Genomic DNA, 24236 nt, shown 5'->3' on the forward strand with positions numbered 1-24236 from the left:
TGAAACATCATTGCTGTGAGACAACTAATTCTCGAAGATCGTCATGTGACGTATCGAGAGATAGAGGCTCTATTAAGCATCTCAGGGACAACCATTCAGAAGATCTTGCTTGAAGCGCTTGGTGTGAGATAGCTGGTTTACCGTTGGATACCGCATCTGCTTTCCGACGATCACAAGGCCGCCCGCGTCAGATAGTGTAAGAAAACTCTGCAAAGGTTCAACCGAGGAGAGTCAAATCACGTCTACGACATGATCAGTGGTGACGAATCTTCGATCTATGCCTACGATCCTGATTCCAAACAACAATCTACAATCTGGGTCTTTCAAGACGAGCCAAATCCGAGTAAAGATGTTCGTTCTCGAAGCACTTCAAAGAAGATGGTGGCCACGTTCGTTGAAAAAACCGGCCATGTTGCGACTATTGCACTTGAAGATCGTAGAACGATTGATGCAGAGTGGTATACCAACGTTTGTTAAGTCATCGCTGAATTTCGAAAATCTAACTCAAAGCGACGCATCATCCTGCACCACGACAACGCAAGCTCACACAGCGATCGTCAAACGATTGAGTATTTGAAGCAGGTAAAAGTTGAAATTCTTGACCATCCTCGATACAGTCCTGACCTAAATCCTAACGATTTCTTTACATTTCCTAAAATTAAGAAAAGTCTTCGTGCTCAAAGGTTCCAGTCCGGTGAAGAAGCAGTCGACGCTTTCAAGTCAGCCATTTTGAACTCCCCAACTTTAGAGTGGAATAAATGTTATAATAACTGGATTGAGCGAATGGAAAAGTCTATTACTTTATGTGGTGTATACTTTGAAAAACAATAATAATAAGGTTCTAGTTGTATTTTTTCTTCAAACGACAAAACTTAACAGGCATGCCTCGTAAGTAGGTACAATTAAAAACAGAATCACCGAGACAGACTAATAATAGTGACAGTGAGAGACAAGTATTTGTTATCGTTTTTATTCAATAATATCGAACTGTTCTTTTTTTAATTTATTTTTGAATTGTAAGTAATTCTTCCTTTATCATAAATTCGATTATAATTACTGTATGTAGTCTATGGATCAGATATGTAATGAATCTTATAATTCGTCAAGTATAATAATTCTTTTCAAATACACGTTTTGATTAATAAGTGTCCGTATGATACAAATATTTCCAACTAATAGAATTAAATATTTAAAATATTATGGTGTAAGTCCCGTGTTCATCGGTTCTGGGGCGGATTTCGCAATTGCCCTTTATAGGCCAAGTGGTTTAGGCAGTTTTAAAATACCATTTAGCCAGACAAGTAGTTATATATTGCATGAATCACACTTATATCAATAGCGATCTAATATCAAAAAATTGGTTTATTGTGACCGAGCTGTTAACTCTCCGACATTTGACACCCAAAAATCATAACGATCCCAAAATTAACCAATTAATAAAGATACTCTTATTATCTAACATAAAATCATATCTTTTACATTTTAAATATTTCCTAACCCTAACCTAACAGATCCGAAGTTATGCATGATTTAGGCTTCACTACACTATAATCGTTGATTAGTTACGGCCGTTTTCAATAACGTATCGTTTTCAAGATCTTATCTATCCTATGTCCAATATAGTTATGGTCCAATGCTTTATGTCGATAGGTTATTGAAATGTAAGTAATCGCAAAAGGATAGCTTTGTCTACCTCTAGTAAGTTAATCTAAAGATAGATAGGTAAACGGCCGCTAACCGATCTGTTAACAGCTAACAGTTGGCTTGACAGTTATTACAGCAGTAAAGTAGATGCCTGTAGATGAAGCCACAACCTGAGACTTGAACAAAGCATACAAGATTTTATGACGATACGTCACTCGGACGGTTAGCTCAGTTGGTTAGAGCACTGGCACGGAACGCCAGAGGTCGTGGGTTCGAGTCCCGCATCGTTCAAGTTTTTTTTTAAATAAATTTTATTTGTGTATTACAGCTATTATTCATTTCCACATTATATTATAAAATCATACCAGAATACCAAAAAACAAGCAAATAATGCCGAGCACCATGATAAAAAGACTCGATAGATCATTTTTGACAATTGCGTTAGATTTTTGATTAATCTTCCTGCAAAAGGAAGTGTAAATGTCTCCCAAGAAGTTAACAGATTATATTAAACGAAAACCGTTCAAGGATTAGGAGAGAAATCTACAGGAGAAAAACCAAAGAAAATACAGCTTTTCCGGCCTCTTATCTTACATTATAGATAAAACTTCAGATATTAAATACATTTTCAATTATTTTTTGAATAATATGATTACGTCCTTTGTTAAATTTTAGCCTATTTTTGAAAGTATATAAGTATAGTCTATGTCACAGAAGCTCTATTTAAATTTTATACTTTCGGATTAATACAAATTGTTATTTTAAAGAAATTAAACCTTTTATTTCAGTGCCTTTTTTGTCACCTGGACCGTATTTTAATGGAACGCACGCGCATTTGTATGAGGAAATGCAGCAGGAGAAAAACCATCCATCTACATCAAAGCAACCGCTTCCCCTACCTACCGACAACTACCAGGAGGTGAGGTGGTTTTGCCATTGTTTAACGATGTCGATAATGCTAACGTGACTTGTACATTAAATTTTTCTTATTTCAACTGTTTTTTTTAATTTAACGTTATTTAGTCAAGCATACACTTATTTTATTTATAATCTTATGTTTGAAGTGAAAACTTTCTTAGGCGCGTTGAACACTGTCTTTTGTGAGTATTGAATGAGACTGAGTTGTCATGATCGGATGTGAAACGTTGGGTTGTTCGAAAAATTATCAGAGTAATTTACACACAATTGTAATTTTATATTTCGTAAATGTCACAACTTAATGAATATAGAAATAAATAAACAACTGTATTTCTAATTATTAATCCGCTGGCTAAGTTTTGATTTCTGACGTGTGGTCCCCCCTTGGGCACCCCTTTTTATGTTCACACACGAAACCGCATCGAAAATAATCTTAATCATCTAAATTAATTTGGAAACTTGCATTTTCGACTTAGTAAATAAAATTGATGCTCCGATCTGCCAAAATCTAGTGACCCATTGGTAATGGAATTTCGGGAAGTCCATAGGATGGTTGCTTCTATAGATAATTTTAACGATTAGAAGAAAATCTCATTTCGCACAGTAACTGCTATGCCATGATATTATCTCCGGCTTAGCCGAGTGAGAGCCACATTGCGAATTAAACATTAGTGAAGCAAATAATTGGATAATGGTCATGTACATAATGCCTGTGAGCTGTGTGTGTAAAGATAACTCATGAGATCAGCTTTCTCTTTCGCGAGAGGAATACCAGACTGTTTGAAATTTTCTTCAGTCTCGGCGAGTGACCACAAAAAATTAAGTTTCCCGCCAATTCCGCCGATGTATTCGATTTTTCAAGTCTGATATAACTGGCATTTTATATTCCAGGCTCATGAGCAATCGAACCAATAGACCTGCCACTGATTGGCACCAAATAGAACAAAATGAATGTTATATTACCGATTGACTGATGTGTTATATACAATGGCCTGGAGTGGGGGTTCTTGTAATAATAAAACTTCATAATATCAGTTTGTTTTTCTCATGATCATTATCATCACTTGTTTACTGTTTCTTTTCTATGTTTTTCTATGTTAGAGGTAAGCCAGCCAAACCTATTGAACTAAATTTATAATTAATATTAGAGCGTAAGTATGTATACAAGTATATAAATTACAATCATTAAGATTTGAAATAATTAATCACACACATATACCTATGTAAGAAATATTTACAAGATTTTGGCTGACTTACTTTTGCACGAGAACTACACTTGAATATGCATGTTGTCTCTAAACCATTGATCTGTATAAATACCACTGGACAGGCTGTACCATATGTTTGACAGCAATTATTTGTGCCTATTTGAAGCGCCACTCGCGAGCGTCCAGAGAACTAATTTTGACGTATAATACAAATGGCTGCGAAGGAACGTACAATACTCTGAAGTATTTTTGCATTTTCAAATAATTTTCGTTCGTTTATCGTGTTATTTATACTTCAAGAATCAGCGTTATAAAGTACACAATTTTTCATGTCAGGTTGTCATCACTAGTTTTAGTACCACAGACACTCGCTACATGGCCAACAGTGCCAAAATAGCGAATATCAAACAGACACAAAAGCACTAACAGTCACCAGTCCAGTGGTAGATAGTAGAGGTCAGTGTTCTAACTAATTTTATCTTGAATCCTAAATAGTAAGCATCAATTTACAATTACACAGGCATGTAAACTCATTATTCCACCGAAGACGAGCAAGTCGATATCTTCCAGTGAATGGAGAAAAAAGAGAACGAAACTCCAGACACGTGCCAATAATATCAATGAAAGCAGTGGCGACAGTATATCATCAGCGAACGTTTCTAATTTGGTATGTTCTTCTTAATCTGAACGCGTAACCAGAATTTCCGGTTTCACGAGTGTTTTTTTATGCTAGCGTATACTTGATGTGTGATAAATATTAGAAACTTGTAATAGACATTTAAAAACTTATAAAAATATCTAGTGATTTTGTATGTATTTAAAAGTCATACACTCTTTGAATTATATATAAAATAAATTTAAGAGACCAGAATAACATGCTTATTCTATATAAAAACGAATTCAGCAAACTGTAATATTGCAGACTTGATATTTCCGGAGCAACAACTGAAATGGTTAATTTTAAGCAGCACAAACAGTAAAATTATACAACAGTTTACATTGACGTACAAAAACTACTAGACTCCCAATCGCCTATTAAAAGGTCCTGAAAATTGTCCGAGCAGCGTTGTATATTGATTGCCTGTATTTCTTAATGTATGATGTAATAAAGGCTATCAATATCTCATTAGAAGCTCGGACGCGAATAGGAGGCAAGAACATTATGTTTCGAAATGTTATTTTTAGGAAATTGATTAAATATCAAGTGACTTACACAATTTTATTCATTAAAAGGGACACTTACCTGAAATACTACATTCACAACACACCATTCTTTTTAAGTTTGGATATTCCGTTATTTGTACAGTTTTGCACTTAACACATTGTCATTGCGTGGCGTTGTATTCAAAGCGCGGTCGAAACACAACTGAACGAAAACTGTGCCTAAAAGACGCGTAGGCAGAGTTTCCATTCAGACATTTTTTGAGCGTGATTGGGAGTCTAGCTGTTTACTGTACGTCAATGCTAGTTTAGTATAATCTCTTCTAATTTTTCCCTTTTATCTTTTAAAATTTTAGAATGCACTAAGAATTATAAACCATTATCATAAAATTTCCTAAAGCATGGTTAAAACAATCAAGGATATTATCATTCTCTCCAGTTCGTATTAAGGAGCTACAAAAGTACTGAACACCAGGGTATGACAGCACGGTGTAAATGTGATGACTACGGAAACTATGAACTAAGGACATTTCCTTAAAGTTGTTATAGACAATCAAAAAAAATGTTACCTTAGGAGTTTTTTATTACTTTAACTTACAGATACGTCCCAATTCAGAGAGAACACCGACGAATAAGTTCCGCTCATCAAAAATCCGCCTGAGCTCATATATACACTATCTGACCAACATCAGACGTTTTTCTGTTCATAATAAAAAAAAAACTCTAAAGAAGGAGATTGCACATGAATGTATGGACTGCCGCCGAGAATTGCGTCAAAGTCAATGTTCTTTTGGATGATATGTAAATTATTGGATAAGGAGGACAACGAGCGTACGGGATATAATTTTTTTAAATCAAAACTGGGTTTTTAATGTTATTTAATAAAATGTTAAAGGCCAGCAACGCTCTTGTGATTCCTCTGGTATTGCAAGAGAATGTGGGCGGCGGTGATCACTTAACACCGGGTGACCCGTACGCTCGTTTGTCCCCCTATTCCATAAAAAAAATGTAACATAACCTCATAAACAAAGCAATTCGTATGAAGTCCAGGTAATTACGTGTAATTACTTAATTAATTAATTAAGTAATTACTTGTTAGGTATGTACAATGATATTATGTTGACATGTCTGAACCTATAAACAATGAAAAGATTGTCATTAAAATATTAAATTATAGATGTCTATAAACACTTACTGGACCTACCAAACCAAAGACGACCTAATTACATTTATCTACCTACTTGTAGACTTGCAGATTTAGTAGACTTTCCTTATATAAATACAAAGAAACTACACTGTATTACGCTAGAATAAAACACATAGGTTATAAAAATAATAATACCTACTTTAATCAAATTTAGGACAAAAATGTCTTGGGTAACACCAGTATTTTACCATTTAGAGATATTATTCATCGTATTCACACTCATATATTATATACAGCCACTATTACAAAAACACAAACTAAATCAAAATTAAACGTCCTATCCCAACTACCTTAGTCCTTAAGTATGCAAATATGTCCTTTCGTAAGTAAACACGTTATACTGTTAGTAGTTCAGCACAAAACAAGGTACGTGATCACCCTCTTAAAATACTGTAATAATTGAGTAAAAACCCGATTGAATCAACAACAGAAATAAACTAATCAATTATGATGCTGGCATCCGGACGGCGGCGATGGAAGGTCTGTGAGTCACGTCATGTTGGGAGGGAGTAATTATGACGATTTGAAATCGATTTCAAAATATCTAAATATTAAATAAAAAAAAAATCTCTGACACTAAAAAATCGAGGGTAAATTTTTCACATTAACACTGAGCGGATTATGTGAAATGTGAGTCATTTGACCCCATATAATGTGGGGTAAGGGTTTATAAGTATATAAATAAAGATGTTTTTATTGTTTCGATTATCTTAATAGTTATTTATGCAACTGTTGTGTAATAAGGGGTATCAAAACACGAATGTGGATTTATCACACGAGGCGAAGCCGAGTGTGATAATAGTATCACATGAGTGTTTTAATACCTAATTATCAACAGTTGCATACAAGACTTTATCTACACCCAGAATATGAATCGTCTAAAAGATTCTGGAACAGTTAGCTTACTTACCTAATATAACTCATTACTGATTATAAACAAATAAGCTAAGTATTAATGAAACAATTATTTATTTTAGTAGTAATTTACATTTTGTATAGTGCTATAATTAAAATTCACTAGCTCACTTTTTGTAAACAAAACAATAAAAATATAGAAGAAAAATGGCGAGGATTCGAATAACCTACTTTTTTTTTACGGCGTGCGACGTTCTGGGAGTGTGGAGAGCGCATAAACGAAAATGTTCGTTTTTTGAAATTCATACAGATACCACGAATTGAGTAATAAGAATGTGGCTGTATGTTGAAACTCTTTGCGCATGAAGGGATAAAAAAAACATAGGAGTGTTGTTATGAAATTCAGTACAACATTACAACACTCTTTTGGATGATGTAATGGTTATTAGAACATTGGGTGTTTTAATGTTGGCAATAAGCTAACTGTTTCAGAATCTTTAATAGAGAATTTAAAGCATGGGTGTAGTCAAAGACAAAGACAAAAACGTCGATTCGAGTCAATAAATGTCAATAGTACCAAAATTGTTAAACCTCAACAGTAAAAGAAATTGATAGCTTTCTTTCCGTCACCGCCATTTATTTTATTTTAAATTGAATCCCCTGTTCAAATCTGCGTCCAAATACTGCTGAGGCAATAATAAAGCAAGTAAGCAACAGGTTGAAGTTGGTTCCTTAAAATTTCTGAAGTTTGCGTCAGTCGTTTTTTTTTTGGTTTCTTCGTCCATTATTAGGACAGGCAAAGGGTTCAAGCCCATACAGCCGTATTCATTATCTAATTACAAGATTTTTACACAATTGTTCTTTCTAAAAAAGTAGAATAGCACGAAGAATAAGTCATTTAAACGATTGTTGCTTCGTTAGGGCAAAAAAGTATAACTTCTTGCGTGCATACATAAGTACACACACATTTTTATTTTTTTTTGACGCATGAGATAAACCTAGACTGCGTATGGGCTTTCTCCTTTCGTAAATTCCATTCTTAGCAGACCTCTACTTCACGAAAGGAATATTTTTACCAAATTTCAAGCATCCGGGCATTAATATTACTAGTAATGCTATGATACCAATTAATCCACTAGAAATTACATACTTAATTCAGTCGAGTAATGGAGTTACTAAAAAATGATAACAATTTATTAAAATTTTCAATTGGATAATAAAAACATTCTATTCAATCGAAATTGTTATTATTATAAAATACTTTCTATTTGTTCCATGTTAAAGTGTGCCGGCGTTTGTTTACCAAACTCCCCCGAAACGGCGAAACCGATTTGTCTGAAAATTTGTGTGTATATGTGCGGGTAGGTCAGAGCATCGGCCAACATCTATTTTTCATACCCCTAGACATTATTTTTAATTTTTTTTTATTTTTATATTATTATTAGTCAGCACGAAGAAGTACATACAAATTTTATTTCAAATTTTCACCCTTCTACGATCAACACCTATTTTTGTATCGAGATTTTAATATTATTCTATTCCGTCCACAGATACGCAATAGGGTTGCAAGATGGCAATCGAATACAATAATTATTACGATAAATTTTATGTAAGATCTATATGGTTTTTTTTTTTTTTTTCAATTGGCAATACAACGTTTCGTGTGTCAGCTTGTAACTCTATATATAACTTACATAGAATAGAAATTTCACTGTATTTTATACGTTCACAGAGTACAAACGCAGTTACTTTAAGCCAGAACAACGAGAAAGATCCGATTGCCAACAGCGGGACGAATGCAGATAAGACTGATGATGAATCTTGGTTTTCTTCATTTTCCTCTCACATATATAAGAGTGAAACTGGCAGCCCAGAGGAATCCGAAATGAAAAAGGTTCTATTATATAACTTTTCAGTAGCTATGGATATCCACCGATATTTTGATTTTTTTTATTGACAATAAGGTACGAGATGAGCAGAATGTACAGCTGATGGTAATTGATACGCCCTGGCTATAACAATGCAGTGCCGCTCAGGATTTTCGAAAAACCCTAAAATTCTGAGTGGAACTACAATTGCGCCCTACTCCTTAAACCGTTAAGTATGATATATAAAATGTTAAGTCTCGTTTGCCCAGTAATTTCACTAGCTGCGGCCTTCCCTTCAGATCGAAACACAATAATGCTTACACATTACTGCTTCACGGCAGAAATAGGCGCCGTTGTGGTACCCATAATCTAGTCGGCATCATGTGCAAAAGAGCCCTCTGGTAAATCCACTGTTTTTTTTTTACTTTTATTTTTTTAATAATAATTATTTCTCAAATGTTACAATATTATTAATATTATAAGTTTAAAATATGTCTCTAAGGCTAGATTCGACTAAACTGGAGCAATTTTTTACTCGCGAGTAACTGCTACTCTAAGATTGAAGCTAATTTTTCATTTTACCAACCTTCGAATAGTATTTTGGCGGTATAAAACTCAGAATGACAGTTGTCAGAGAAGAGATGTCATTTGTCACCTAGAAGACTAATAAAAATAAACAAGATTGTCCACATTTGACATGACATTTCACCCTATTATACTACAAAATTGAATTGTTATGGCATTCCATGTCACGTATCTATCTACATTTAACGTGAGCAATTTTATACGTAAAAACTTTTGCTAAGTAATCAAAAAACTAGCGGTGTACAGGTTCATCTGTATAGAAACATTAATATGAATATTATTCATAATGATTAATATTTAATAACTTGCATTTTCAATCACAAATCTTGTATATATTCTACAAGCGGTTATATGTATTGAAGATACGCTTCCTCAAATTCCTTTTAACGTCATTAGTCGTGGTTCATTGATTACTAAATCTACAGTACAATAATGAGTTTTATTTTAAATGCTTTACGTTTTACGTATGTACTGATTTACCATACTTATCACTAAAATTATTATCCCTGAATGAGTTTGATAGGTACGTGGCGTGTGATAGGTCAGCTAAGTTACAGTATACTGTCAGTATACTAGGACTCATTAAAAACAAATTAAAAATATATATATTATGATGAATATGGATGTTTGTTTCCGAGTCATGGATGTTTAAATGTATTTATGTATGTTTAAGTAAGTATATTGTATTAAATATATCGTTGTCTTGTAACCCATTACACAGGCTATATATGCTTATTAACTTGGGGCAAGATAATTTGTGTAAAAGGTGTGTCAATATTATTATTATTATTATTATAACCACCTTAAAATAGAAGGCTTACTACTTATAGCAGATTATATGGAAGATAGTAATGCCTGGTTTTTGACAAGTACCGCGCAGGCCACCTAAAAGTGTATTAGCCTTATATTAATTGGACAAATAAATTTTGATATTCTATGATTTAAATTTTAAAAGATGGGCTGGGAGTTTATTTGTTCTTGTTCCCCTGTCAAAGCCCATTTACGAACTGTTGTTGCTGAATGGAGTTTGCCAATTGCTGTTGCAATATGTTATGTTATTGTCACTCCATGTGGTAAATAAATTTATTTCTATTCTACTCTAGTTTTAAGCTCTGATCGAGATTTTTTTTTATGGAATAGGAGGACAAACGAGCGTACGGGTCAGCTGTTGTTAAGTGATCACCGCCGCCCACAATCTCTTGCAACACCAGAGAATTCACAGGAGCGTTGCCGACCTTTCATGAGCGGTTCTATGCCCTCCCCAGAATACGAAGGGCAGCCCGAGCTAGAGTGCTACTCTGGTAGAGCCGGTACCCTCCTGGGGTACTATCTCTTTAAGGACCGCTATCATAATCTTTGTTGGGGAGGGGGGGGGGGGAGTGTGGTAGTTAACCCTGACGAGTCTGGCCCGAGATTTATTTTATACGACAGTGACTTCATAAGTCTTACTTTTACGAACCTATATTAAACCCATTACGAATTCGATCTGTTGTGCTTATCACATTCAACCTTAACAAGGTCTCAACTCTTGTATTTGATTGTGCTCAATTGTCAATTACTTGGTTTGTAGATAATATCAACAACATTTTTTTGAAAATATCTAACATTTGTGTGTTCTACTTTAGAAATCTACGATATCATCACTACAAACCAATCGTCAAACAATAAATAAGGTAGCAATGAAGAAAATAGATCCCCCGTGGCTGGATGATGTAAGTAACTTATACCTATATTTTTTATGAGAATAAGCGCCTTCTTGTAAAAATTCTGAGCGGCACTTCAATTGTGCTCGTCACCTTGAGACATAAGATGTTAAGTCTCATTTGCCCAGTAATTTTACTAGCTACGGCGCTCTTCAGACCGAAACACAATAATGGTTACACATTACTGATTCACGGCAGATATAGGCGCAGTTGTGGTACCCATAATGTAGCAGACATCCTATATTGGTAAAAATATTTGATAAGTAATAAAATTCCTTACGAATGGCCAGGATTATATTTCACTTAGATATTACTGCAGTGTTCGGGTATTCTTTTTAATTTCCTATATATTATGTTACAAAACATAAACGTCTTAAGAAATAATACCTACGTTAGGAGCGACGATTAAAGTTGACGAGAATGTATGTAACATGTTTTAATTCGAAATTCCTTTTACGAATAAATTCACAAACAAGACGTTATTCTTACATATATATAAGAACATTTATGAAATGTTTTATTTATTTATTTATTAAATTCCGCCAACAAGGCACACTAATATAAACACAGTATAATACAAAAACAATAACATTCACATGGTAAGTGATGCCTCAATTATAGGCGAAAATGACATGCTATTCAATTAAATTAAGCCACAAAATAAAATAAGAACTATAAATTATTATATATCTATGAATACAATATTAATATAAATTTATACAAAAAAGAAAAATAACGATTGAGGTCATCCCTCCCTTGAAAGAGCCGTTTTAATATATTTTTTAAATTTATGTAAGTTATGATCAAATATGTCGACTTCATCGTGATGACTATTATATTCCCTGGTAATTCTATTCAAGGGAGAGAAATAGCCTAAATTAGATCCTGCATAATTACAGAGAAATGGATTATATTTCTTACACGCTCTCGGTTGAGTTTTTGGAACAGCGAGGTTTAGTTTCGATATAAGATGAGGAGAATCAATAATATTATGTAGTAATTTAAAGAGAAACATACTGTCGAGCAAAGTTCTACGGGACTTAAGTGAGTTAAGGTGGAAATACTGCAGTCTACATGTATAAGAAGGAATTTTTTTCGCTAGATTACAGCTATAAGATAAATGCCAGAGAAACCTCTTCTGAACTGATTATAATAGATGTTCTTTAATATGTTTTATCAGATTTATAGGTTACTAATATATACAACTTAAAATTGGTTTTGCATTATACTGTAACATTTAACTGAATGTTACTTTTTCTTATTTAAGGTGTGCCTTACTCCTGAGATAATATACAAATATCAAGTCAAAACCAGAAGCTTGGCGGAAGTACTTGCGGAAGACAAGAAGAAACTCGAAGCCCTAGAGCAGGTAATACATTGCCTAATTTGTAAATATAGCTTATACCTTGTTCACCTAAGTTCAAAAATGTTTACGATCAAGTCAAAGATCGCTCTAACTTCCGAGTGATACTACTACCCCCCTTATTCATAATAGTCTGCTAACTTAAAGCATTGCTAATTCTCACTCTGTCTTCTTCTATTGACCTAAGTCAGAATGAGAGAAAACACTCCTTAGCGGCTGTTTAAAGTTAGCGGGCCATTATGAATAAGGGGGCTAGTGTTTATAACTACATCTACGGGGAAAAAATATTGTAATTTGTGGACAAAATAACTATTGTATTACAAATTAAACGCAGTGATCCGAATTACCTTTTTTTTGACCGCCTTTTTAATAAAACATGTCAAAGACTATTTATTGTTATTAATTAGGCCAGTATTGTTTTCGATAAAAAAAAAACAAATGAATAATACGTTAATAAAAGTTTTTCATGCGTCCTCATACGAAATAATTGCTGTATTATCTGGTCAAGTATACAGCGGCACTTTCCAAGAAGAAAGTAAATTTATGCTGTCACTTGTATAACAGTGTTTTTTTTGCAAATACATGTAAATGTAAATTAAATTAAAACTAAAACGAATGTCGGAGATGGCATAATTCAAGAACAATCCTTGGTTGTGTAAAGATAAACCGCCTTATTCATAATGGTCCGCTAACTTTAAACAGCCGCAAAGGAGTGTTTTTTCTCATTCTGACTTAGGTCAATAGAAGAAGACAGAGTGCGAATTAGCAATGCTTTAAGTTAGCATCATTATCATGAATAAGGGGGTAAGGCGATAAAGATTTGTACGCAAAATTTTGATAAGTTGCGTTAAATTATGAAATTTGCATGTAATCTATACTAATATTATAAAGCTGCAGTGTTTGTTTGTTTGTTTGTTTGAACGCGCTAATCTCTGGTATTACTGGTCCGATTTGAATGTTTCTTTCAGTGTTGGGTAGTCCATTTATCGAGGAAGGCTTATAGGCTATGTTTTTTTTTCAAAATTAGGGATCCGTAATAAAATTGCTATTTTGTAACACAAGGTGTAAAATCGAAAACCTATTTTTGCGTGCGCTGCAAAAACTATTGACAATAGAACAAAATGATGTACAGGCTATAATATAGGCAATATTTTATTACTTATAAAACTATCGCGTGAATTATACTTTATATGGCAAAACAACGTTTGCCGGGTCAGCTAGTATATAATATGTTTTCAGCGTGTCCATTATAAAAAAATCTAATTGTTTTTTATTTCATCATCACACATACATCATCATTCACAAATGTTATGCCGTACAAGGTCTTGTGTTCAGATCATAGATCAAATAGCTGAGTTATTATTTTTTTTTTATTATAGCCGAGCTTGGTCAACGAACAATTGAGCCAGTTGTATTACGAGCTCAAATTAGAGGGACTTCCGGAAAAATTGACTTTAGAGGAAGGAATAACGAGTTCTAGCAGTTCTGGTGATGATACCACTAGTAACACAGAGGTAATGATAGAAATATCTTCACAATTTTTATATTTTATTAATTATTAATATTATTTATTTTGATTACTCACACATACATTGAATACTTTAAAGCCACTAAGAGTAAAATAACACATAACTTAAATTACTGTTAAACACACAGTACAGAAGTGAGTGCCAAAAAAAAGTGATTGAGATTTGTTATTTATTTTGCCTGCCCCCGTATTCTCTACAGAAGGTGAAGAGCAGCATTTTCACACAAAAACACTTTGCATGTGTAAAGGTACTGGTATCGTATGCCATATCTTTTTATATCGTATCGTGTGCTTCAACACTCGCTCTATATATTTGTATAATTGTAACCAGTCATGATATTTCTGAACGACGCGAGACTCGAACCCTCTCGGCTTCCATCCGAGCGCTCTTCCAACTGAGCCAACCATTCGAGTGATGTGTGGTTCGTAAATCTTGGTATGTGTGTTGTTCATGTTTTAGGTCATGGTTGGTGATCGTTCATAAATTTTAGCAACAAATTTTAATTTAATTGTAATGTTAGTCAGGATTTTGAATGCTATTATTGTATAAATAGATACATCTTTATTTAAAGTTACCATTACTAAACCCATTTTTTAGGCTAAAAAAAATTAAATTAATGCCAGCAATTGTGCATGGGAAATGGCAAATCATTGACAATATTTATTGACTTACATAAAAATTAATAGATAAAAATCGTAACTATCTTTGACTTTTCTGTCCCAATAAACTTATCGACGGTAACTCACCTTATCCGTACACACTGTCTGTCAATGGGAGGACGTATAGTTTACCAGCGATAGAAGTTTGTATAGAAATTACAATTCACGCATCCCAATATAAGGCGATAAGAATGACTTATTGGGTATATTGGGACAGCTTAAGATTAATGACAGCAAATTACTGACAGTAGAAGGTAGTAATTTATCTCTATCTGTAGATAGTATATTGGGAACGGCCGTTATTGTGTAAGTTTGGGTACACTCATAGGAACGTAGTATTAATATTTAAAATGTTATAACTCGCTACGTAAAAAAATGTCGAGTCTAGTCTGATAGCAGCTCCCGTATATACTGGCATTGATAACCGATACGTAGTATTTTATATTGTTAGTGAGTATAATTTCAATGTGAGTTTTAGGCAGTAGTTGGGAAAACATTTAAATATAATATTTCAGTTACTGCTTAATACATAAAAGTTTGTCTTCTAATATTTTATTTATTTTAACTCGATAAATTCATTATCGACACAAGATACACATTTAACGTATTTAATATTATTATTAATTCGGCAACTGTCACACTAAAATTATAATTGATAAATTCAAAGGAATTTTTGTAAAATGTTGGAAACTGTAAATGTTTGGCAATTTAAAATAGAGACAATGAGTTTCCTGTACACATAAAATATGACAGTAAACCGTTCGTCTACGCTCTAGACCTTCTAACGACACAATTATTCCTTAAAAAAAACTATTTGTTCAATGTGATTATATCCAAACTATGGTGAATTCATTCCTATGACTGGAAAGCTTTTTCAGAAACTGAACTCATATACGGAACTGTATCTGATGCTTTACTAAAATCTGTATAATTGTGTTCAGTTAGCTCCTCCGACAAATTTTCGTTCATGACGGTTTCAAGTAAGTAAATCTATTTTGGTGTATGGTGTAAAATTATTTTTCACTTTTAATACTTATCTGAAATTGCTGATTTGTGCACGATATAGGCTGCACAAAATCGATTATTGTGCACAAGTGCACAAAAGTATCTAATCATAAATATATCTATGTTTTTTAAGACATTAAAGATATTAAAATTTTAATTGAAATACAGTAGGTTATTCAAGCCTAATATCAATGTCTTAAGATTTAAAAAAAAGCGACGGGAAACAGGTCTTGTTTTTTCGTGTGTTAAACTTTAACTTTTTTTTTACTAATATCTTCAAATTTGCTAAAATTGTTAAAAATGTCCATGTTATAGCACTGTTTTATTTCCTCGCAATCCAAATGAAAAGTCGAGTTTATAACTCGTCCACAAAACCATTTTATACTCAACTAACTCCTAAAAGTCTCGGATAAAAAATGGTTCGTTTTGTGCACTCTTCACCATCGGATTTTTATTGGAACCACTTTCACCCTTTTCCATTCAGGGACAAGTCTCTTTTTCAATGACTAGTTACAAATTATACATGGATATATTAGGTACGAGTGTTGAAGCACATGATACAATATAAAACAGAGATATCGGGTTATATAAAATAAAGGTACTGGACCTTTACTCATTACAAGTGTTTTTAATCGTTCGTGTGTAGCATCAATACCAATTGAAAATGGCGCCAAACATGCTGCTTTTTATATTGTTGCTGAAAATGCTGGTCTTCAGCATCTCTAGAGAATACTAGTTAATACTAATATTTTGGTTACAAATTTAATTCTATTATCACTAGAAGTGAGGGTTATCACTCTTAAAATAAGAAATTGTTTAACGTTACAATTTATTTTCCATATTCAGGATCGAAGAAGGAAACGTGAACATGGCAAACTTGTAATTATTTATGAAGAAGACGCTCCCTTGCCATCACCAACAGAACATGTGCGTAATGAAGATGATAATTAATTATGATTGTATGATTCGAAATCATTATTTACTTATTATATTTTAGAAAGTCGTGCTATTATATTATATGTGAAAATATTTGTTTATATTATGTACATTAAAAGTAGTTTTACATTATTTACTCTAAGTTCATTATATAAGAATACCAATTGTATTCTTTACTTGGTATGATCTGCCGATAAGTCTGTTGTTTTTATATAATTTATATGGTTGGCTGTTATATTAAAAAAAAACGAAAAGTAACTAAAATAAATAATCTCGATAGAAAATTTGCGTAGCACTTACGTGTATTATACGTTAGTTATTGACAAGAATAGGTGTAAAATATATATAATTATCTATTAAACACTCCTATACACATTCAGTATTTTTTTAATGTAAATTATGAACAAAAACAAGGTGTCACTTGTAATAATATATGAGACGTAAGCATTGTTAAGTGTAAGTTTATTATAATAATATTATGTGCTATGTAGAGTCCGGCTAACGAAAGTTGGAATTATTTAAAAACTTTTGACATGGTATCTCTCACGCAACGTCATGGATAATTTGACAAACAATATCGCAATTAAATAAAACGTGGGTCAAAATCGCGCCCAAAGAAGTCGGTTACAAACATACAGGTGAAGCTAATAAAAAGCGTGTAAAAATGGATTCAAATGCGTAACTGCGTTTTTATTTTAGATTTGTACGTAAATGTTACACTTTTTTATTATTTTACTTAACCCGATGTTTTCAGATCTCGTTGGCAGGGGGACGCGTTTTAATACTATTAATAGTGTTTTATTTAAATGTGTAACACTCGCGTTAATCTAAGAAAATACAATATCGCGATTGTTCAGTATGACCATTTAGTTTTGATACTTTGTTCAAATAAGTGTGCATTATTGTCTTTTTACCTTAAAACTGTTGTATTTTGGTTCATATTAATTCTGTTTTACGTATTTTCAAGAGAATTATATTTATTTATTGCATTTACGACTTTCGGTAAAATGAATTTTGTAATTTTTCATAAAAGCGATTATAATCTTTATAAAATTCCGCACTTTTGACTATCGGAATATCGAAATTCGGAATAAAATATTTCGGACTATTGCTATTTGTTATTTCCAAAATTAACAATGTTATCAGCTGCAGAATTTTTAATTTACCGCCGTTTCTAATGGCCATCTTTCATTAGCCAGACTAGGCATTGTTATGTAAAAGCTCATATTATATGTTAAACTGGGAACAATTCTATTAATTGGGTATTTATCTGTTATTAGATGCAAAGATTATCTTTGGTAATCATGGTTTAAATATTTTTTTTCTTTTTGTTAACACATTTAATGCATTTATTTAAATAGTATTGGATATGTGTTGGTTTTTGTGAACAGCGTTTATTATTTGATTATTGCAATAAATTCAGCTGTCTATGCTGAAACTTGTTCTGTATAGTTTTGTGGCCGAACATGCAAATAGAGTTAATTCAAAGTAATTTGTCTGTGAGACATTTCATTAAGTGTAGATATATAAATGTAATAAACGCAAGACATGTTTGGGTTTTTTTATATCTGTTAATATATTTACGAAATTACTACTTTGTTAGAAATACAAAAAATTCTACCACTTAGTTTCAGAGAGAAATTATTAAATGTTGAAATATTTCGCAAATATGTTACAAATATCCCAACATATAAAATATTGCATCAATATTCTTGTTAGTTAATAGTTTTTATGGTGAAAGAGTAGGTATAAGTGATAAAGAATGTGTTTGTTTAGAATTACGAATATAATGCGTTATATTAATGATGTTAATTGCATGCTTTACTCTCAGTAAGTAGTAGTATAAATAAGGAACCATGGCATATTTGAATGAGATTAAATATACGACCGTGACGGCTCAGTGTCATTCAATACCCACAAAATTAAGTGTTCAGCGTGCCTAACACGTTATGTCCACTAATTACATGAATCGCTTAGGGTAGCGAGTGGGTGGCGCCGTATGTGAGATACGGCGCCAGTTTCACGCGGGGTAGAGTTAGGAGAATTTTTTTTTCAAGGGAAACAAAGAATATTATAATAATAACATTATAAGACAAATTATATAAGTCAGTTTTACAAACCAAGTTTCCACAGCTATGAAATACATAATTTAAGCTTAGCACCACGAAATGACAATATTATATAAAAAAAAATGTATAAAAAATAAGTGAATGGTACTACATAATTAATCGTTAAGTACTTATGCAATAGAACTTAATTGACATTCAACCTATTGCAAAACTATCTGTTATAAACTAATACGCTCAATATTTTTTATAATTATTATATTTAAGAAGAAAGATTATTATATTAGTTAAATTCACAGTATTTTAAATAAAATTGACTACATTCACGAAATTTAAAATTATTTGAAGCATTGAGCTAACGTTTTTAAAAAGAAGTTTATTTCGTGCACCTAATATTGATTGTGACAGATATTGTGAGAAAACAGTCATAAGTTAATTGAAACGAGTCGGTGTTTTAATTATTAGCTCTAAATAACGGAATTAATAATTAAGGAAATTATTTTTTAAATTTATTATATAAAGCTATTTTACCTTAAAAGTACGCATTTGGGTAACATGTGAGATTAGTTAGGGATGTCGAGCTAAATCTCAAGACATCTCACTGAGAGCCTTTCGTAATTTATGGGATAGCCTTTGTGAAATTCTAGTAAATTAACAATGATTATTGTTTTATTTTAAAAAGGATATTAGATTCCGTTATTTTGAAATACATATTTTATTAAATGTAAAAGTTATTATAGTACTTAAAACAATATTTAAATGAACACATTAACATAAATATAATAAATGTTATATAAAATTATATTTAAAATCTGTATATTATATATTTTCAGAGTACTTATAATATGAAATAGTGTAGAATATATAGTATAACGAATAAATATTTATTAGAAATGTTAGATGGTTTAAGACTAAGTTCAATCTACCTAAGAATTATTTTAAGTTTATCTAGTTTTAGTCTAAGTATTACGATTTAATCTTGCATCGTTATTTGATAAATAAATAATCTTAAAAACTAAATTATATTTTATTGTTACTTATATAGTCACAGGTGATGAACTTGTGCATATTCAGGAGAAAGGAGGAGTGACTTAATCATTTTATGGTAACAATTTAATGAGCACTAAACAATTTGGTTTTACAAGGGGTCGCTCAACAACAGATGCTGGTGTTGAGCTTATTCAGCAAATTTTTGAAGCCTGGGATAATTGTCAGGGTGCCGTTGGTATTTACTGTGATTTATCCAAGGCATTTGACTGTGTTCATCATGAAATCTTAATCAGAAAACTACATCATTATGGTATCAAGGGAGAAACACTTAGCCTTCTGAAGTCTTATTAGGGCAACAGGTTTCAGATGGTTGAAGTGAACAGTAAAAGATCAGCTGGATCTCCCATTACCATGGGCGTTCAACAGGGTTCGATTCTTGGGCCATTCCTATTCCTTGTATATATAAATGATTTACCATACTTTGTACAAAATAAACATGAGATAGTATTGTTTGAAGATGATACTTCTTTACTTAATAAACTACATAGACAGCATAATGCTTTTGATGACGTGAACAATGCTATCTCCAAAGTAGTGGAATGGTTCACTACGAATAATCTCCTTCTTAATGAAAAAAAAAACAAATGTATTAAATTTTCCCTGCCTAATGTTAGAAAGGTTGACACAAATATTGTAGTAAAAGACGATGACTTGAAACCTGCAGATACAACCGTATTTTTAGGGATTACCTTAGATACCAAACTTCAGTGGGGTCCTCATATTATGAATTTGGCGAAAAAGCTTAGCTTCTGCAGCATACGCAGTTAAAAAAATTCGGCAACTTACGGATGAAAATACCGCGAGGTTGGCCTACTTCAGCTATTTTCATAGTCTGATGACATACGGTATTTTACTTTGGGGACATGCTGCCGATATTAACACCATTTTCACACTGCAGAAGCGAGCTATTCGTGCCATCTATAAATTAGGACCAAGAGTGTCACTAAGGGAAAAATTTAAGGAAATAAAAGTTTTGACTTTGACATCGCAGTACATATATGAAAACCGTGTTTATGTAAAAAAAATATAAATTCGTTTAAAAAAATTAGTGACACTCATAATGTCAATACTAGAAATAGGGATAGGCTTGCTATTCATGTAAGTCGACTTCAAAAAGTCACAAAATCATTCAGAGGTTTATGTATACGTTTTTATAATAAGGTCCCTATTGACATTCAGAACTTACCTTTAAATGAATATAAATCAGTTCTAAAGAAAAAGTTGTATACAAAAGGGTACTATAAAATATCTGAATTTCTGGTTCTAAAGAACCCTTGGGACTGAGCTGCTGGGCTGTCTACATGTCTGTCTTAGTTTGATAAATGCCATTATAGTTATATAATTTAAATATTAATATTGTTTCTGTTTTTTTAATCGATTTTAATAAGAATAATAATTATCATGAGATGTAATTTGAAACAAAATTGTAAGTAGAGGCATTAAGTACGTATCGCATAATATGTAGATGAACTTGAATTGTTTTGTTATTCGGTAGATTTCTTGTGAAAGGTATCGTCATGCTCGCTTAAATGCCTCTGCTTGTGACGGCGACGTGGGGCGGGTCGTTCCCTTCCCTAAAATATGGTCGAGGGAGGCGATGGCTGGTCCATGCGTCATGCTCGTGAACGGATGCTACTCGTGGTGGCTGGATGATCTTGTTACCGGGAGGTCTGCTTGATGTGTTTTTTATTATTATTATTTCATAAAAATATAAAGTTATTATATATTTTATTTTCTGAAATGCTCACATAATGCCTCTATTTATTTACGGTATGTGTGGATTGATGCATCTACTATACTCAATAACTCTTGTGTTTATAAGTATTAATTTACTTTTTTTTTCTTTTTTGATTTACTCGTGTAAGCCTTTCAGTTTTTGACATTTGAGTATTTTTGTTGCGTCACTTTGCATATATTGTAATTGAAATGATTTGTAAAACAATTAAAATGTAAATCTTGACTTAAAGAGTGGCAATGACTTCTTGCTACTTCTTCTCATTAGCTCAACCCTTTACGAAGTAGCGGTAAATTCAATAAGAAACATTTTTTTTTTTTGACATTCATAAGTGTCATTTCCGTGACCTACATGAATAAAGTGTTTTTGAATTTGAATTTGAGTGGAGGCTCCTTTGCACAGGATTCCGATGAGATTATGGGTACCACAACGGCGCCTATTTCTTCCGTGATGCAGTAATGTGTAAGCATTACTGTGTTTCGGTCTGAAGGGTGCCGTAGCTAGTGAAATTACCGGGAAAATGAGACTTAACATCTTATGTCTCAAGGTGACGAGCGCAGTTGCAGTGCCGCTCAAAATTTTTGGGATTTTCAAGACCTAAGCGGCAGTTTTTAATTATAAAACAGTGCCGCTTAGGTTTCTTGCCCATTAGGGCAGGGCGTATCAATTACCATCAGCTGAACGTGACGCTTGTTTCGTCCCTTTTTTTCATAAAAAAATACAGGAAAACACGGCTCAATCCAGAGTTTGGTATTACGTGGCGGAAGGTTCCTTGAAACCATAGATGTACTGTCCCTACGTCAGTGGGATAGTAAATCTTTGCTTGAAACCGTATTATATGAAGAGGAACGCCATATTTTAGGCAAAATGTAAGAATGTTGTCCAAGTTTGGAAAGATGGCATGTCGTGCGCGAAGGTACGATTCGGCGTAAGTTATTTGGTCTTACAGCTATTTTGAATGAACTCTCGGAAAGCCCAAATGATGGAATTTCCAACGGGGTGACTTGTGTCAAATTAGAAGGCGATCGAAATATCCAGACTAACTGGCCCAGGCCGGCTGGTAACAGGCCTTCTCCCCCTTGCTTACGACAGCCGCTGCTCATCTATGTGCTAGGTATATCAACCATGGCAAAATCCGTACTATCGGTCATTGATCAATTGTGACCCTCTAGCTGTACCAAGAGCTGGCAGATAATTATTACACTTTTCATGATTTTATTAAAACATGTAGCAAGAGATTAGACAGATAAAACAAAGTTTACTTACAGATACCCTCTAGCTTTGGACTCCTCTATTCTTTTTACGCCTCGGGGAAGCATACGGCAAACTTTCTTAAAAAATATTATAAAGTATAATAATATAACGTCCGCATGCCGTTAACTGTATTTTTTATTAGAGGTATACGAGCTATTGTCTCATGTGACGGAAATAGGCATATAAGTCGCCAATGGACAATTGCAAATACCAAATAAAGAAGTGCGTAAGTATGATCAAGTTATTGTTGCGGGCGTTGTGACCATAGATTCAGAGCAGCCAGTAGGGCGAGAGCAGTACAGTATCCAGCCCTTAAGGTCTGACTTCTTTAAGTATAAAATTCCACATCTCGATAAATGTTGAGTTCCCATTTGCAACAATTGCAACGCCAAAAAATGCGTTGTGAACACATCCAACATATCAATAAGTAGCACACAGTTTTGGAAAATATTAGGGACGAATATATATAACGACCTACTATCTATATATTAAGCACGCCCAGTAAGGAGGCTGGTGATCAACTTGCCAAAACTTTGGATGGTGAATGCGGCATACTTACCATTGAATATGGTGCGGTACCGGACCGCGTTCGATGGTTCGACCGAACCAAATCAGACCAAGTGCTTTAGGCTATTTAAATCTAAGACTCTTCAAACCGATGTGGTAGATGCGGATTGCAATCCATTGGTTGCTCTGTGATAAGTATAATATTCTATCAATAATAAGGCAAGTAAGCAAGAACATACATTGTAGTTTGATAGTCCGTAAAAATGCAATTCGAGGCCGCTAATATTCTTCAATGGTTCTGTGCCAACAAATATCTGTAAATTCCGATGATGAAATCACAAATAACGACACCACGCATCGATAATAACTCTGGATACACAATACCAAATAAAAGTCATCCTTCATCTTGTAGATACTCATGGTTAATAATTGTTATATATGGTATGTAGGTAGTAATGTGGAATAGAGTCCCAAACGAAAGACGAATGGAAGAGGTTGTAGGAGGCAAGTGCCGACTGGAAAAAAAAATACTAATAAGTAGTATTGTTTATCTGAATAAAAGGCTATTACTAAAGTATTATCAATATCAGCTAGTATTAGTTCAGTAGGCCTTACCCAATGCACACCACTGATCCGAATCTTCGGCTATTCTCACCCAGTTTCCTTGCGTTTGTGTGATAGCGAGGGCTATGTCGTTTCACCTAGTCGGAGGGCGCTCTACACTTCGTTTTCTGAGTCGCGGTCTTCACTCAAGAAAACGTTGACTCTAGCGATTGTTTCTTCCGAGACTAATGTGACCAGCCTACTGCCTCTTTAGTTTATGTAACCCATTGGCTTAACCTTGGCTCTCTGTCGTATTTATTCGATCCTTCCATAGATTATATAGAGAAGTGCAAACGACGAGAAGACTCAACGAAGTTTTTGCGACGACGAAGAGCATCTGTTTTATATAAACATCTTTCGAGCGCAATTCTTTGAGATGC

The 24236-nt window shown here is 33.3% G+C and overlaps 2 protein-coding genes across 5 annotated transcripts in view; one reads left to right on the forward strand and one right to left on the reverse strand.

Moving 5' to 3' along the window:
- LOC126979027 (period circadian protein) overlaps positions 1-19727 on the forward strand; it is a 66552-nt gene extending 46825 nt beyond the window's left edge. For 2 of the 4 annotated variants that reach the window (XM_050828181.1, XM_050828182.1), the window contains exons 20-26: positions 2433-2563; positions 4291-4437; positions 8726-8887; positions 11072-11158; positions 12417-12518; positions 13892-14026; positions 16552-19727. In XM_050828181.1, coding sequence (XP_050684138.1) covers positions 2433-2563; positions 4291-4437; positions 8726-8887; positions 11072-11158; positions 12417-12518; positions 13892-14026; positions 16552-16656 — 869 coding nt within the window. In that variant the 3' untranslated portion in view covers positions 16657-19727. Of the gene's footprint in view, positions 1-2432; positions 2564-3453; positions 3660-4290; positions 4438-8725; positions 8888-11071; positions 11159-12416; positions 12519-13891; positions 14027-16551 lie in introns of those variants that run through there. The other 2 variants (XM_050828183.1, XM_050828184.1) reach the window with 2 other exon arrangements.
- The window catches only part of LOC126979067 (uncharacterized), a 377271-nt gene that overhangs the window by 183031 nt on the left and 170004 nt on the right, over positions 1-24236 (reverse strand). The gene's annotated exons all lie outside the window — the stretch shown is intronic.

The sequence above is a fragment of the Leptidea sinapis genome, chromosome Z (assembly GCF_905404315.1).
Source record: "Leptidea sinapis chromosome Z, ilLepSina1.1, whole genome shotgun sequence".
Taxonomy (NCBI): Eukaryota; Metazoa; Arthropoda; class Insecta; order Lepidoptera; family Pieridae; genus Leptidea; species Leptidea sinapis.